The sequence below is a fragment of the Apteryx mantelli genome, chromosome 30 (genome assembly GCF_036417845.1).
Source record: "Apteryx mantelli isolate bAptMan1 chromosome 30, bAptMan1.hap1, whole genome shotgun sequence".
In the NCBI taxonomy this organism is placed as follows: Eukaryota; Metazoa; Chordata; class Aves; order Apterygiformes; family Apterygidae; genus Apteryx; species Apteryx mantelli.
This window is the reverse complement of record NC_090007.1, coordinates 432,348-449,503: the sequence shown is the minus strand read 5'-3', so window position 1 is coordinate 449,503 and position 17,156 is coordinate 432,348. Positions and strand designations below refer to the sequence as shown.

Below are 17,156 nucleotides of genomic sequence, written 5' to 3'. Positions count from 1 at the left end.
CTCATGGTGGTGGGCTGTGGCTGCCTGGCCCTTGCGTTTTTGGTTAGGAGCCTCTGGTCTCACCAAGACTGTGGCCTTCCGGCCCCCTGCTTTTCCACTGGGCTGAGCTGTTTGTGACACTGCTCCTGCTGGGGCAATTGAAGCTCGGAGGACTCACCGGCTCCAGTTCCCAACCTGCTCCCAGCTGCAGCCGTGCGGTGTCCAGCCAGGCTCTGTCTCAGGCAGGTTGGGTTGGAGGGAGGGGGAGGCACAGTGCTGCCAGCAAGCAGGAAAGGTTCCTTGGAGGAGGCATTTTGCCTTGTAATTTTTCTGGCTGGAAAGCAGCCCATTTAAGGATAAAGCCTGGGGCAGTGCCCAATGGCAGTGTGGAGACAGGGCTGGCTGAGGGGCCAGCAGCTGAGCTGGGCTGGGCAGGGGACTGGGAGCAGCCGGAGCCCCAGCAGGGAGGAACCATGGCAAAGGAGAAGCAGAGACAGAGTCGTGCGTAGCACTGTCAGTCGCTGACGTTTATTGCACAGGATGGGCTGGATGGAAAGGTGGATTCTTGGAGCAGGGCCCTGTCCCGCTGGCTCCACAGCTACAGTGAGTTGGGCTGGCAGGTGGCCCCGCATTCGTGGGTCACTGCATACATTCAACACTGAAGGCTCGAGAGTGCTAGGCATTGAGGCATATGCGCGCGCGCGCGCACACACACACACACACACACACACGTCTGTACGTGCATGCGCACACGCACACACACACACACACACACGCAGACACACTTGCACACAGTTCATGCCTTCCCCAAGCCTTAAAGCCAGGACAGCCCAGCACCCCGATCCATGGTGACTGCTCCTGGGCCAGTCCCTGGTGCTGGGGTCCCCTCCCCAGCTCCAGTGTCTGAGTTTTTGTCTTAATGCTGACATTTCTAAATAATTGTGTTTCATCTGTCATCGCCCCTAATGCAGTCACTTACAGGGACTGCTGAACCCAGATTAAAAGTAATCCTATGGGGAAGTCTTGTTGAACTCAACCCCTGGCCCCTGTGGGGCTGGCTGTGACAGGAGGCTGGGGGAGAGCGTGTGTGCGTATGTACACACACAGAACAGGGCACTCACTAACCTTCCCAAGGCACCATCCCCTCAGCCCCCACAACTTACCTCCAGGTCCTCGCCCATCACCCTTCGCCATGATGCTGTGAGGAGGAGGCAGGGACACGCACCAAGGGCTGCCAGCTGGCTGCAGGGCTGTAGCACCTGCATGTGCCTAAAAACCCAAGGTTTGTTGTTTCTTTTTTTTTTTTTGGGGGGGGGGGGTGTCCTGCAGATGCACACATATAAGTACATATTCAGGTCATATATATCATATACAGAGTTGCTCACGGGGTGATGCAGCTGTGGCTTCTGTGGTGTAGTCAGGGCGGGGGGCAATGGGGCTTTGCCATGGGAAGCAGGAGACAGGGGTCAGACTTTGGTTGGCAGCAAGGCAGCCGGGAGGCTCAGCCCAGTCTCTCGCCATCAGCCCCACGGTGGGGGATAGAGAAGCTCTGTCCCCACCCTGCGGGCTCCCCCGCAGCTGCCCTTGATCTGCAGTGTCTGGCGAAGATGGGAAGAAGCACGGGCTGGAGCCACAGCAGGGGAAAGGCAGCTGGTGGGGCAGATGGGGCCCTTGTGCTGCTCTTCCCCAGCTGGAAAGGGGTGGGGAAGGGAGCAGGAGATGAGCTGTGACTTGCTGCCACCTCCATGAACCCCCACCTCCAGCGCTCTCATCCCTCCACCTGGTCCCCCTTGGCTGGCACGAAGCAAAGGTCACAAGTTGGAAGACAGCCTCGATTTCGCTGGGTCCGTGTCGGGTGTGCTGCCTACCGAATCCTTGCGGGCTGCCGCCGAGTCCTGCTGCAGGGCGGGCGGCCCTGAGTACACAGAGGCCGTGGACGCCTGGTGGGACAGAGCCACCCGTGAGGGCACCTGGCCCCGCAGCCCCGTCTGGGAGCCGGAGCCCGGCGAGGCTGCAGCTTGGCCTCCCCCGATGGAGGTGGAGGACTCGCGTGCTGAGGACGGGGGGCTCTGGGTACTGCTCGCCGACAGCCCGTGGGGCAGAGAGGGCTGCGAAGCTGACAGGGGCCGCGAATCCTGGCTGAGGCTGCTGGTGTGCAGGGCCTGCGTGCTTTTGTGGACGGCCAGCCGCTGGGGCGAGCCTGGCGCTTGCTGCTGGCTCAGGGAGAGCTGGGAGCCGAGCTGGCCCTTGGCGCCTCCGTAGACGAACGTCCGGCTGGCCAGGGGGCTTTGGGACGGCGGGCTGGGTGCAGCCGAGGCGAAGGTGCTGGTGGAGGCGGGCAAGGCTGAGGGTGGCGCCTGGTCCTGCGAGGGTGACGGGTTCGCATGCGGCACAGGGGGCTGCGCCTGCTGCGGGGGGCTCTGCTGCAGCAAGACCGGGGAGATGGCGAAGGGACTGGGCACGGCCTGGGCGTACTGCAAGCGGCGCATCATGCGGGGCGAGCCTAGGGCCATGGAGCCCACCAGTGGGCTGGCCATCTGCGGGCAGAAGCTCATGGCGACGGCTTGCTGGAGGGTGGCGATGGCAGAGGTGACCTGGGGCTGGACGGGGCTGTACATGGCCGTGTGCTGCTGCAGCTCTGCCTGCTGCACCATCTCCCGGTCATACTTGACGATCTCCTGGATGATCTCGTTCTCCTGGTTGTTGAAGACTCCCGAGTTGAGGTCATGCTGCACTTTGTGGAGCAGGATTGAGTTCTTCTTCCCTGCAGGGAGAGGGTCAGGCCAGAAATAACTGTGAGAACCAGCACTGGGGCTACACTGGGTTTCCCTAACCCTGCTCTGGTCAGGGCCGTTCGGGCCCTTCAGCACCCCACGTATCTGCCACCCCCGTCCCTGCAGCCACCTCCGTTAGCCACGGTTCCTCTGCCACGCACCCCCAGAACTTCCCCCCCTTGCTCTGCTCTGGGTATTTATCCAGCAGCAGGGCCCAATGATGGGCAGCACAGAGGAAACGAGCAGCAGAGCAGGCAGGCTGCGCCTGCAGGGGAGGAACCCTGGTGTCCTCGGCTGCCAGGGACAGCACTGTCCCCCCCATGCCAGCTGCAGGCCCTGCAGTCACTTGCTGCCCTACCGATGCGGTCGAGGCGGTCAATGGCCACGGTCTCGAAGGCCCGTCTCATCATGGGGTACTCCTCCAGCACCTCGTTGAAGTTGTCCACCGAGAGCGAGTAGAGGCGGCAGTAGGTGTCTGCCCGGACGCTGGCCGTGCGCCGGCCGCGGGTCAGCAGGCAGATTTCTGGGGCAGGAGGGAGGGGATAAAACAGTGCCATAATCAAAACACTGCTACCAAGGATGAGAAACCAGGGGGGGAGACTAAGACTAAGGGGCAAGAACCACAGAGTCCTGGGCACCCCGAGACAGCACAAGATTCCCAGGAGCTCTTGTAGACCCAGGGAAGCTCAGGACCAAGGGGAAAAGCAGCTGGCAGGTCCCCCCACAGCACTCACCTCCAAAGTAGGAGCCATCAGAGAGTTTCATCTCCTTGTTGCCCTTGGTGAGGATGCTGACCACCCCGTGCTGGATGAAGTACATCTTCTTGCCAATGGTGCCCTCACGGATGATGTAGTCGCCCGGCTGGAACACCTCGAACTTCAGCTTGGTGAGCATCGCCGTGACAAAGTTGGGGTCTGCATTGGCGAACAGTGGCATCGAGGCCACCAGCTTGCGGCAGTTGAAGTTCACGATTTCCTGCAGGGAAAGGGGGTGAGGGAGCCACCGAGGGGAGGGACGCAGGCCCCCAGGGCAGGCACACACACACAAACACTCCAACACACATGGGTACGCATTCACAGACACAACTGTGCGTGGACACAGTCACACACAGGTGCATGGAAGCACAAAGCCAGAGCAAGAGGTCCTCAACCCCCCCCACCCAAAACACACATGCTGCAGGAGCTGGCGTGGGACCCACAGCCTCACCCCAAGGCATAGAGCAGAGGGCTCCTTTCCTCACCATGGGCTCTGGGTCGCCCCGGCAGCCATGTCCCGCCACCAGCTCCGCAGCGGCTGGAGAGGGTCCTTACCTCGCGCAGGGGCTCGTTGAGCTCCCCCAGGATGCTGTCTTCATCGAACATCTTGCCCTGGTAGCGGTGCTCGTAGTAGTCGTGGATCTTCTGCCGGAAGTCGGCGGGTAGCTTGTGGAAGGACATGTACTGCTCCACTTGCTTGTACTGCGGGGAGAGATGGGGTGTCAGCACAGCCCGTCCGGGCACCCCGAGCCGGGACTGGAGACCGCGGGGCTGGGAGTCCCATGCTGCAGCCTGCAGCGTCTCGGCACAGGTCCCCAGCACTGGTGACGCAGTCCCAGCTCCACAGGCAGCGTTGGCCCTTGGTCCCTCCCCGATGACGGCTCCCTGTGCAGGGCCCTCGTGCGGGGCCAGCAGAGCAAGGCCTGTGCTGGAGATCAAACCTCTGCTCTGTCCCCAGGATAGCAGTTATCCGGTAAGAGCCATGGCCCTGCCTGGCTAATACCCGAGTGCTGCTGCCTCCCTCCAGGGCAGCCAGGGCAGGCTGCGATGGCCAAGCATGCAGGCAGGCACCAGGGCAGGAGCACGGGGCCCTGGCCCCGGCCCAGTCCTACCTTCTCCTGGTACTGGCGCCGGGAGGAGTCCAGCGACTGGATGAGGGCCGTCGCGTGGCCGATGAACATGGCGTAGCAGGTGGCCCCCACGATCATGCTCAGCATCGTGAGCCAGATATCCGTCATGCTCTCGGGCGCCTGCTTCCCATAGCCGATGCAGAGCATATGGCTCATCGACTTGAAGAGGGCAAAGGAGTACAGCTCGCTCCATGAGTCATTCTGCAGCGACAGAGACAACAGCAGCAATCAGCTCGCAGAGAAGCTGCCTCGGTGGTGGATGCACAGCTGCTTGCGCATGAGTGTTTGCATGCACGTGCACATTCGGGTATAAAGCACAGCCCAGATTCAGTGCTTAACTCCTCAGGCCTGGCTGATGAGCCAGTTTCTCTGCTAGCATCTCCCAACAGCACGGGGCAATGATGTGATGCGTCTGTTTCTTCCATCAGTCTCACCACGGACAAACAAATACAAACACCAGGCACTGGCTGCAACTCGGTTTGGTCCTGCGGGGCCCATGGCAATACCGCATCCCTGCGCTCCATTCACAGCATCAGTCAGACCAGCCCTTCTCACCACTTCACTTTCCTGCCTGGCTTCGCTTGACATATTCTGCCTTTTTTTACTGATTTACCAAAATGCAGAAATCCCCTGTGAAACGCTGTGAAGGGAACAAGCTCTGATGGCCTGGAAATCACTGAGTTATTGCAGTAATCGTGCATGGGAGCTGAGATACACAGCTGGAGGTAGGGGCAGAAAAGGGGGGCAGCTGGCTGGAGCAGATGGGGCAAGTGGGGAGCAGCAGCAGGGAAGGAAGGGATGATGGAGCCAGGGTTACTGGCCTGACTCTCCCAGGTCCAGCCTCACATGGAGCCTCAGCTTCCCTCTAGGAATGAAGCAGCAGGAGAAAGAGAAGTGCAAGAAGAGGAGGACAGAAAGGGAAACAACCAGACAGAGGAACACAGAGCAGAGAGGGGAACAAGGCCAAATGGGAAAGAGCTGGATGGAGGGAGAAAGCTAGAGGAAAAAGAGGAGGGAGAAGAGCCATTTGTACCAGGCTGTAGGGCTGAGAGGGTGCAATTAAAAACATGTCCCATTATTTATTAATAGCAGCTTTGTTGCTAATGAGAAGGAAGGAAGAGGCAAGGGATGGGGCAGAGAGCCCTGTCAGCATCTTCCTCCTGCCTGCGATCGATCTGCCCCCCCAAGTCCTGTGAGACCTCACGCTCTGCCAGGGAGACTGTCCCTGAGATGATCTTGTTTATCGGCTTCCCAGCCCTCTTAGCCCATAACTCGGGCAGGAGCAATCCAGCAGCCAACCCAGCCTGCCCATCCCTGCCGCAGGAAAGCAAGGGCCGAGCAGGCTGGGAGTGATGGGATCCTCCAAACCAGGGGAGCCCCTCCGAGAGGGAGGCACCCGGCCAGGGAGAGGGGCTCGGCCGCGCTGCCAGCGGCGCTCCCGGGAGCGAGCCCGGCGGCCCAGCACTCACCACCATCCCGTTGATGGAGACCCAGCAGTTCTGGGGGAAGTCCTGCAGCATGGGCACCAGGAACTGGAGGCAGCCGTCCCAGTGGCACAGCAGCAGCATCATGCCGATGAGGTTGATGATCCTCATCACCGCGCTGGCCAGGTCGTAGGTCATGTGGAAAATCTGCAAGCAGAGGGGTCGGGGCAGGGAGCGCATCAGCGTGGGGACCCTGTGTGGCCTGGCCTGCCCAGCCCTCCCCTGCCCGGCTCCGTGGCTGCGCCGGGGCGCTCGGAGCAGGACCGGGGCTGTACCTGGTTAGAGGCAGGACCCCGGCACCCACAGCAAGGGTCCACCCTTCCACCCGCCCGGCACCCAGGATGGCCGGGAGCCCCCCAGAGTTTCCCTGGGGAAACCGAGCACGATAATCCCAGCTGTCACCCACAGAGGAGCCCTGCTGCTTCCAGCAACTGCTTGTCCCAGTCCACATCTGAACCGCTATCTGCAGCCCCAGGGCCCCTCGTGGACAGGCAGAGCCGCAGTAGCAGGGGCTGGAGGCCCCCACGGGGCGCCCGGTGCCGGCGGCACGGCCTGGCACGAGCCCAAGCTGGCTGGCCCGGGGCTCCAGCGCACGGCGGAGCCAGCACACCGCGAGCAGTGCCCAGCGGGACACGGGAGCAGCCCCCGCTTTCAGCGCTCTCCAAGTGCAAGGGTTGACCTGCATGGCCTTGGCCAAAATAGCCGTTAATGACTGGCCTGGCCCCTTTTCTCCCCAAAGCAGCTGCACTCCGCCTGCCTATTTATAGCCTGCCAGGGAGGCTCGGAGCATCGCACTGGAAAGCACAAATGGCCGAGATCCTTGGTCAGGACGAGCCAGAGCCCGGGGGTGCTCAGGGAGAGTCAAGTGCTCTTGGCACCAGCGGAGGGTGAGCCAGACGGTCCATGGGCATGGCAGTGGGGAGCGGAGCAGGGGATGGCCCAGGCACAGCCCCGGGGCTCCTGCGGAGAGCCGGTCCACGGGTGCTGCGCACAGAGCACTCGCCCCGGGCTGCCGCCTCACTACCCTGCCCTGTCTGGCGATAAAACACCGGCTTCCCCAGCCCTCGGTCGCAGAGGGGTGTGTGGGAGGCCCACGCTTCCACGAGCATCTGCTCATTGAGCACCCTCTTTACTCCAGCATGAGCCTGGCAGCTGCAGGCGTCTCACCCTGCCGCTGCCCCAGGTCTCGCAGACCGCCGGCACCGGCGCTGCAAGGCCTGGCACGCTCCTGCCCGCGGAGCGAGGCGGGTTATTCCCATGGGAAATCCTCTCCCTGCAGGGCACCAGGTACCCGCTGGGACAGACTCATTCATCTCCTCCAGCCCAGCGTGTCCGGGAAGGTGGAGCTGTGGAGAAGCCACGGCACAGGGAGAACCAGCCCCAGCCCCGGCCCGCGGCATCGCTCTGCCCAGACCCCGTCCCTGGCTGCTGCGGCGCAGGGCTGCGCCCCACGCGTCTGTGCACCACGCACCCACGGGGTGAGACCAAACCTGCCCTCCCTCCGCAAGGCCACGGCCACAGAAATGGAACGGGGAAGCCTGGAAGCAGAAGAGGTGCTTGGGGCTTGCTAAACACTTGAGTTGCCGTTTGCCCTCTCAGCTTAGCTACGAACAGGAGCAGAAGCCAGGCATGAAGGCCAAGGTCAAGGGACAGAGCCACGTCATATCTCGATTGCAGGGGGAGTTGGGGGATTCCCATCCGCAGTGTCAAACCCCCAGAGCCTTCCTGCCCTAGGCACTCGAAGCACCATCCCCACTTTGATCGTGACCCAGCAAGGCTGGGGCTGAGGGTGGCAGCAGCTCCAGGGCTCACTCAGGCGACGGGCAGCCCCTCCGGGCCGGCAGGGCCACGGAGCCAGGTCGCTGCCTCCGCAGCGGCCAGCGGTGCAAGCTGAGAGCACGAGGAGGATGGCAAGATCCTTCCCCCCTCCCTCAGCCGTGGCTGGCGGCGACCTTCAGCTCAGCATCCAGGCTGCTCTCTGCTCGCACCGGCGCAGCCGTGGGGCTGCTGGACACACAAACCCAGCCCGCAGCCCCTCCGGCTCGCAGAGCAGCGAAGCAGCTTTGGAAGGCTGGGGACGGGTGGGAAAGGAGGCGCAGGAGAGGGTCCGGCTCCTTCGCCGTGACCTCTGGAGCTGATGTCACCGTGCTCAGACTCTGCACTGCAGATGCCTGCAGCGTGGCATGGGCAGCGGAGCCCTTGCCCTGCTCAAGCCGGTGCCTCTGACTGCACGGCGGAACAGAGACACTGGCTGGACCTGGGATGCAGCGAGGCAGCCGCGGAGAAGGGACAGAAGCCACTCACCTTCCCACCACACACACACACACACTGCTCCAAACGATGCAGCGAGCACCTGCAAAACCCAATCCATCAGAGCTGTCAGGAGACTCCAGCCTACGCACAAGAGCTGCACGGCAGAGCTGAGCACGCCACATCCAGACACAAAGGCACGGCCCCTCTCAGCCCACGCAGCCCCGGGCGCGCCAAACCCACGCAGCAGCCCGCCGGCCCTGCCTCCTTCCCTGGGCCACGCGCACGCCCCGGCCGCCCCCAGCCCAGACGGGCCCGGCTGCGGCGACAGCCCTCCCCAAGGTCTGAGCCGGGAAGGGAACTGGAGGAGAGCGGGGACAAGGACTTCTCCGCCTTCCTTGGCAGGCGGGAAGCCATCCGCCCTGTCCGCGGAGGAACCCGGGCACGGGCACACGGTCCAGTCGCTGACAGCACAGGGCAGCACGTCTGCTAGTGCGAGACGTGCTGTCACACGGGGGTGGCAATGCGCTCACGGCACGGCAGTGCAGGCTCCCAGCGCCAGGGGCACAACGTGGCCACCGCACTCGGCAGGCCCGGAGGAGCCGGCGGGACTGACTTTGCGCTGAAGCAGATGCAGAGCACTCTCGCGTTGCGGATATCACGTTGGGGGCACAGCGGAGGGAAGGAGAGGATTCCCAGAGTCCTTCCTCCCCCAGGGAGGTGCACAGCCCCACAGCCAGACCCCCTCGCCAGCAGGGACTAAACTCTCAGCAGATGCCATTCAAACCGGCTCCTCTGGCAGCTCCCAGTGCCCCACAGCCAGCAGGGTCCGGCCAGGGGCCATTCCCGGCTCCACAGCATCTCCCAGACATGGGAGCTGGGCTCCAGCTCTCTGTCGAAGAGATGAAGCCAGAGGTCCCAGGAGACTCTGCTCGAGCTTCCCAAGCATTCAGAGGTGTATTTGAGCCTGCCCCGCTGTCATTGGAGAAGAGACCCCACCGCACAGCCCAGCCAGCCGACGCGCCCCAGCCACTGTCCTTACCTCCTCCCACTGGTGGATGTAGCGGATGAGCCGGGAGAGGCGGAGGAGCCGCAGGAGGCTGAGGATCTTGGTGAAGCGGACGATGCGGAGGGCACGGGCCGTTTTGTACACCTCCGAGTCTATGCCCTTCTCCACAATGAGGAAGACGTAGTCCACAGGGATGGAGGAGACGAAGTCCACCACAAACCAGGTCTTGAGGTACTTCTTCTTGATCCTCTCAGGGTCCAGGATGATCTCCGTGTTGTCCTCAATGACAATCCCTGTCCGGAAGTTCAGCACCAGATCCATGAGGAAGAAGGTGTCGGAGACCACATTGAACACAATCCAGGGCGCCGTGGTCTCCTCCTTGAAGAACGTGATGCCCACGGGAATGATGATCAGGTTGCCCACCATGAAGAGCAGCATCGTGAAGTCCCAGTAAAACCTGGAGAACGAGAGGACAGAGTGGGTCACCGATGCCGCGCAGCCGCCCTGCCGAAGGGCAGCCCCTGCGGTCTGCCAGCCTCCCCCCGGCACAGCGATGCCCACGCACACGGCCCCGTCCAGTGCAGCAGAACCAGAGCGCCGCAGGGCCAGCGCCTCTCCATTGCGCTGGCATGCCCCAGATGGAGCCGGGGCATGGGGTTTCCCTCATCACCTTGATCCCCAGACACCCCTCTCCTTTCCCCAAAGAGCACATCCCTGCTCCTCTCTGCCAAACCACCCCAGTGGGTCTGATCCTGCAGGCCAGCACAGTCCCACCTGGCTCAACCAGGGCTGGGCAAGGTGTGGAGGGGGTGCAGGACGAGGCCCAGGGCCGCTGCTCCAGGGGGCTGTTTCTGCTGTGCTTGTTTTACTGGAGGTCTGGAGGTCTGTCTGTGCAAGCATCAAGAGCAGCTCTGGGGAGACCCTGTACAACCAGGCTGGCACAGGCCGGGCATCCACCTTCCCTTCCCAAACCGCCTGCCCGGGGATCCCTGCCGCGCTCTCCTCCGGCTGGGCTCTGCCCAAGGTCATGCACGGAGGCAGGGCGGGAAGAGGATGCAGGAGCCTGGCCACCTTGATCACATCTCCTAGAGAGCAGCTCGCCGAGCGCCCCACATGGGGGGATCCCTTCCAAGGAAGGGACCAGCCCGGAGAGCTGGAGCTGTCCCAGCCCGGCTCTTCCCTCTGGACCAGGCTGCGGTGCCAGCTCCCGGGTTGGCGCGGTGGGTGGGCAGCCCGGCCGGCAGTGCCCTGCGCCGGGCGAGGGGCTCGGGTGCGGCAGCTCCTGGGAAGCGGCTGCGGCGGAAGCGGCAGCTCCGGGCGCAGCGAATCACGTACGACTGCAGCTGGAGCAGCATCGCTGCAACCTTGGGCAGACGGAGGAGGGGGCAGGAAGCCGGGCTCCCGCTGCCGCTGCCTCCACCACACGCATGTCTCCACTGCCCTTTCCACCCTTTCCTGCCTTAGCCCTCCTCATCCCCATCTTCCAGGTCACCAACGACCTTTCCGAGTGCCTGCAAGGTCAAAGCAGAGACCGGCAGCCCCGTCCCAGCAGGACTCGCCTGGGGCCTGCCGAGCCCGGTGCATGGGCGGGGGATCCCCCGGAAAGCTCCGGGCAGGACATGGGACGGAAAGGGGGTGCCCCGACTGCCTGGGGCACGTTCCCACGTGCCCCCAGCGCCGCAGGAGCAGTGGGGGCCGAGCCAGCGGAAGGCGCCCTGCATCCAGGCTCTGACCTTTCTCCAATGACACCTTCTCCGAGTGAGACATTTCCATGGCAACCGCAAGTGATGTCACAGCTGCACAATTATGATTTCACAGCCCGGGCCGCGGCAGCGCGGCGCCCCCAGGGCAGCCCTCCGCCAGCCGCCGGCCGGGAGGAGGGGGCCGCGCTGCCGCCGGCCCCCGCGAGCCCCCGCCGGGAGCCGGGCACGGCACGGCACGGCAGGGCCCGGGCGAGACACGAGCACCCGCTCCCCTCCCGCCGGCGGCACCTGGCCGGGATGTGTCCTGCAAGCTGCCGCCCGGCAGCTCTTGCTCTCGCTGCAAACTGACCCTGATTCACAGGGCAGGTCCCGTGGGGGCATCAGCCACGCAAAGCTGTGAAGAATGAAGCTTAAACAACCATGCCAGCTGGGCAAAACTCTCCGCTGGCTCAAATCCCTTTGCAATCTGGCAGAGCCAGGGCAGAATTTGGCCTGCTGAGAAAGATAAACTGGTGCTGATCACCCCCCCCCATGAACACACATGGACACACGCAAAAAAGATCGAGTCTCTTAGGAGACCTGGGTGCAACGCCAACAGTTCCCTCCTTGGAGGGCAGCACGTGCACAGAAGAAAAGATCTAGTCTAGGCTACTAAAAATATCCGAAAACAAATTATATTAGGCTCCTTGGCAGCCCCTCCCTTGCTTCTGACCTAATTGAGCCAGCGCTGATGACGGGAGACGCTGAAGGCCGACGTTCTGGGAGCGGAGACCACCGTTTGTCTTCACTTTTCACCCTGCCCAAAGCCTGGCACAAAGGTCCCGACCCACAGGTCCGCGGCAGGTCGGCTGCCAGGAACGCGGACAGGCCCAGGCATCCCCGCTACCTCTGCGAGCGCATCGCAGAGGCTCCGCTCCGCTCCTCTCCTCTCCTGGACCCGGGAGCCAAAACCCCAAGAGCACATCGCTCCGCAGGGATTGCTCCAACGCTTCCGAAACCGCTAAGGAAACCGCAAGGCGGGAGAGGCACAAGGCAGTCACAACTGCCGTTCACACAAGCCCCTTCCCGCCCTCCATGGCTGCTACCGCCTCGAAGGGGAGGAGAGAAGGAGAAACCCTCTGAGCCCACCGAGACCTGGCGTTGCCTGGGGCTGCCCAGGACAGGGCTGGAGCGGGGCCAGGCAGGACACCAGCTCTGGGACCTCCGGGGACGTCCCAGCTCAGCTCAGACACACTTCAGCTCTTAGGTGGCCCAAGGGGACGACACAGCCACCTCGGCTTGTTCTGGCCGCTCTGTGCAACGCATCATTCCCTTTTACAGTTATCCCATTTACCAGGTAATAGCCCACTGCACCAGTTGCCAGCCGGCCTGGATGGACGAGGGCTCTGGGGCTCGAGATCCCGGCTGCTCCGCAGCAGGTGCCCCAGGGCTGGCCGTCGAGGGCTGAGCTCCTGCACTGAGACCGGGGGCGGCAGGCGGTGGAGCCACAGGAGCTGCGCAGGATCGGTGCTTTACAAGCTCAAAATAAATACTCAGATTCTAAAAAAAGAGGTCACTTTTAAAAGTGGGTTAAGAAGCCAAATGCAGAGGTTTAGCCCTAGCACAGACAGAGCAGGGAAATATGGTGCCAAAACCGCCAATATACAACCATGCACTTCAGAATAACCAGTTGTGATAAATCGCTGGTATCGCTCTCCCCAGGAAAAGCCTCCTTCGGGAGGGGGAAGGATAAAAGCTTTGCAAAACACTCAGGAAATAACAGAGACCCAAACCTTTAAAACAACCCCCAAAAGGATAGTCACAGCTTTATTTTCCTGATGAATAAGCTATGGCTTTTGGCCATCTATCAAGTCTGACTGCCCTACATTAATTCTGCAGAGTGGGAGAACAGTTCCCTGTCACTGCCATGAGAGATAACAGTAATAACGGGATCATCAGCAAGCGCATAACAAGGTGGCATTTCTGGCGTGCCCACCAGGAGCGACAGCAGGCTGCAGAGCCCAGGACCCTCTTCAAGGGGTCCCAACAGTGCCGTAAACGCATCAGTGGAGCCATCCCGGCAGCAGCAAAGCCAAAGGAACCATTTTAAACCAGGAAAAGAGAGGCTCCCGCCAAGCAGCACTGGACACGCACACGTTCGGGATGCACCTTCGCCCCCTGATTCAAGCAAGGTGCCGTATTCGCAACAGAAATCCACCAGCGATAAAATCACGCAACTGGGGCGGGTTTAGCTCCAAGCCTGCGTTACGCGGGAGGCCACGATGCTGCAGGCTAGCGGGGAGGAAGGCCAAGCATCTCCGTATCAGCCAGCCCTCACTGATTGAGGAGAGGCATGCACCACCACGACGAACTGAATCATCCGCTGTGTGGAGCTCGCATTACTAATGCATCCAGCAACCTTCCGGGGCTGAATTCCTCCTTCCAGGCTTACGCAAGTCTCTAACTATGAAAGAGGAGGAAGGGATCAAACGTGGAGGTAGATTGCCTGCAACCCTGTTACGTGGGGCTCCCGCACCTCCCTTGGAAGCATCTGGCCCCGCTGCGAGAAGCTACCAGACGCCTCCTCGGCTCTGACCCCGTGGGTGCCGCTGCCTTCGAGGCAGCGCTTCGTGTCATCTGACTGCACCCTGCTTGCCTGCCTCCCAGCCCCTTCCCCTCTTCACTCTCACCACCTTGCTTTCATATATTTAAATAGAAATAAAGATGGGATCCAGACCAGCTGCATGCCCAAAGCCACTGAAAAACTAGGGCTAGACCACAGGCAGCCTGCCCCAGTCCCCTGCTCTGAGAATGATACCCCAGTTGCAGCAACACCAAAAAAAATAATGCAAAAGTCAATGCTAGCCTTTTCTTTTTTTCCATCAATAAAGACCAGAAGTGGAGAAGACAGACAACACAACTGAACATGGCACCCAGCAATGAGGTGGCTCTGCTTGACATTGTCTACTTCAGCACACATCTTACAAGGTTTCTTTTATCAGATTTGCAACTCGTGATCTGAAACAGCCACCCATGCTACTTCCTAATAATTCAATATTTATGTAAACAGCAACTTTTGTTCCTGGAGCAAGTCTCCCCCCCTTAATTTTGCATGAATTACAGCACAGAGTTCACGAGGAGCTAGGATCTCTGAATGATTATGAAATGATGTCACGTATGCAGATGGGTAGTGATTTTATCTTAAGATGAGCAAATGGGTTTTGCAGGGCAAACACCGCTAGGTTCATGCTCCATTATCATTACCGGATACAGGCTTTTTTTTTTTTTTTTTTTTGAGGAGACGACCAATGTGAAATACATAGAAGCACATCCTAAACACGCACAAGCAGAGTGGAATCCTCACCGTTAGGCTTTTAGCCCTACCCTGAGCTGATCTTGTTTATCTTGCACATTTGTAGACGGAGATCATGCACTGATTCTCCTTGCAGCTCCTTCCGGCTGAGCAGGGAACTCTTTCACGCCACATGCAGCATCTACTCGCAGAGTCGGGGCACTGTCCCCATGGGGTCTCGAGCGGCGGCAGAGGATCCACGCCAGCGCTCGGGAGGGGACAGGGCGGTGGAGGGGCAGGCGGCGAGGGGCGACTCCCCAAGGTCACCCAGGTGCGGGATGAGCCGGGCCGCGGACGGAGGAGCACAGGAGCCTCCGGCACGGCCCCGAGGCCTCGCGTCTGCCACCCGCTCGCGACGGGGCAGACCCTGCTCTCCGGCGGCACCGGGGCTCACTGAAAACTGGGAGGGCGCGTGCCAGGAGGCCCCGCTGTCACCCCGCTCGAGCGTGGGGACACGTGCCGGGACCCGGTGGGGATGGCCAAGCCGGAGCCGGGCGATGCCCTCGGCCGCGGCCCTCCCTCGCGCCTGCCCAGCAGGGCCATCCCACCGGACACCCGCTGCGGATACCCGGCCTGGGAGGGTGCGGGAGCCCCGCATGAGGGACCCGCCGGCACAGGGCCTTGCCCTGCGGGAGATGCCGAAGGGCAAAGCGCGAGGCCGGGAGCCGGAGAGGCAGGCGGCGCTCCCTGCTCCGAGCTGGCCGGGACGGGGGAGCCGGCATCAGTCCCCCCATCAGTCCCGGAGCCCCAGGCGCTGGCGGTGCCCCCGGAGCCTCTCGGAGCCTCGGGCACGGCGGCCCCCAGCCCCTCGGGGGGGAGCCGAGCCCGGGGGTCCCCACGGCGCCGCCGGGGAAGGGGATCCCGGCGCGGAGGGCGCTGGAGCGCCGGGAGGGCAGGAGCATCCCGGAGCCGCGCCCGCGCCCCCTCCCCATCCCCATCCCGCCCATCCATCCGCAGAGCGGGGCGCGGGCGGCCCCTGCTCGCCCCCTCCCGCCCCGCGGCCCCGGCGCCCGCTCAAGGTGCCCTCGCCGGGCCCGGCCCCGCACCTGAAGTCGCTGTAGGGGTGGATGATCCAGGCCCCCGCCGACTTGACGCGCTCCTGCTCCCGCTCCACCGCCTTCTGCGAGCCGAACATCCGCAGCGAGAACTTGTTGACGCCGGGCTGCAGCATGGCCCCGAACTGCCGCTGCATGAAGCTGGCCTGGCTGCCGCGGGCCTCCTCGCCGCCCGCCTCCTCGCCCGCGGCCTCCTCGCCCGCCTTGGCCCCGCCGCCGCCGCCGCCGCCGCCGCCGCCGCCGCCGCAGGAGAAGGAGACCTTGGGCTCGCGGGGCGGCTCGGCGCCGGGGCTGCGCGGCGGCTCCCCGCGGCGGCACTCGCCGTTGGGCGAGCCCTTGCCGCGGCCCCGCGCCCGCCCCGCCGCCCCGCCGCGCTTCGGGCCCTCGCCCGCCACCGCCGCCGCCGCCGCCTCCTCCTCGGCCGCCGCCGCCGCCTCCGCGCCGCGGCCCCGCATCCTGCCGCCGCCACCGACACACCGGCGGCCGAGTGGCGCCCGCCGCGCCCGGGCCGGGGCGGGCCGGGAGGCGGGCGGAGGCCGGGCCGGGAGGCGGGTGGGGGCCGGGCCGGGAGGCGGGCACGGGCCTGGGCCGGGCCGGCGCCGCAGCGCCCTCCGCCGGCGCCGCTGTCCCCGGGGCCGTAGCGGGACCGCCCGCCCCGGACGGCGGGAGCTCGGCTCCCCTCAGGGGGTCCCTGCTCCTCTCAGTGGGGTCGTGGCCACCTCGGGGGGTCCCCGCTCCCCTCAGGGAGTCCCGGCCCCCCCCCCGGGGGTCCCTGCTCCCCTCAGTGGGGTCGTGGCCACCTCGGGGGGTCTCAGCTCCCCCCACGGAGGTCTCGGCTACCTCAGCCATGTCCCAGGTCCCTCAGGGGGTCCAGGCCACCTCAGAGGGCTCCTGGCCACCTCAGGGGGTCCCAGCTCCCCCCAGGGTCCCGGCTCCCCTCGGCGGCGCAGCCCCCCAGGCCCTGGCCCAGCCGAGGCCCAGGCGCCGGGACGGAGGCCACAGCGGACACTCACAGGCAGCTCCAGCCAGGCCCGGCTCCCCCGGTCCCCACCAACGCGGCCATCGCCACCCTCCTCACCCCGCCAGGACCCTCCACCGTTTCGGGAGGGCGGAGGGGGAGGTTTAACACGGGTAGGGAAGACGCAGGCCGCCTCCTCCCATGCTGGTTCGGCACCAAGGCGGCTTCTCCAGGGACAAGCGGCCAGCCGGCCTCGCTGGCACGGGGACAGGGATGGGCTGCGCGCCTGGGGGGCTGGCTCACCCCATGCCCCACAGAGGAAACCCCACGGTACCACGGGGGATTCGGGGGAGGCTCGCGCACCCTGGGCTGTCCCGCGGGGACACCCCCGCGGCCCCCCGCCACCCCGCTCCAGCCCCAGCCCAGACCCTGCGCGGCTCCTGCTCTCCCCCCACCGCTAAGCTCTCCTTCCCCTTTCATCCCGCTGGCGATAGCCGAGCCGCAGTGGCTGCGAGCGTGAGTCTCCCCTGCTATTTTTAAAGGCAATCAAGGGCTGGCTGAGCAGCCCTAATGACGGGCCCATCCCTCCCCCTGCCAGCGCTGCCAGCTGAACCTGAAACCTGGGATATAAATATCCCACTGATATTCCTCCTCATAGCCCCTCTGCAGGGCTGGCGCTGGCGGAGGGCAGGAGGAACTGCCGAGGAATCACCGGGATGGGCGCGGGG

General features: G+C 63.7%; 1 protein-coding gene across 1 annotated transcript; it reads right to left on the bottom strand.

Moving 5' to 3' along the window:
* Positions 1 to 485: 485 nt before the first annotated feature.
* On the bottom strand, positions 486 to 15,925 carry HCN2 (hyperpolarization activated cyclic nucleotide gated potassium and sodium channel 2). The gene is made up of 8 exons (XM_067312873.1): positions 15,462 to 15,925; positions 9,415 to 9,838; positions 6,108 to 6,269; positions 4,621 to 4,839; positions 4,064 to 4,210; positions 3,488 to 3,728; positions 3,112 to 3,276; positions 486 to 2,743 (listed from the first exon to the last, which is right to left on the bottom strand). Exons 1-8 carry the CDS (start codon positions 15,923 to 15,925, stop codon positions 1,791 to 1,793), a joined length of 2,775 nt encoding a protein of 924 aa, XP_067168974.1. The 3' UTR covers positions 486 to 1,790.
* Positions 15,926 to 17,156: the final 1,231 nt, after the last annotated feature.

Bases quoted from the DNA above. Each gene is read 5' to 3' on its own strand.
- HCN2 (XM_067312873.1), bottom strand. From the start codon at position 15,925: ATGCGGGGCCGCGGCGCGGAGGCGGCGGCGGCGGCCGAGGAGGAGGCG. The intron at 9,839-15,461 runs GTGCGGGGCCGG...CTCGTTCTCCAG, and splicing joins CACCCCTACAGCGACTTCAG to GTTTTACTGGGACTTCACGA. The intron at 3,277-3,487 runs GTGAGTGCTGTG...CTCCTGCCCCAG, and splicing joins TGATGGCTCCTACTTTGGAG to AAATCTGCCTGCTGACCCGC.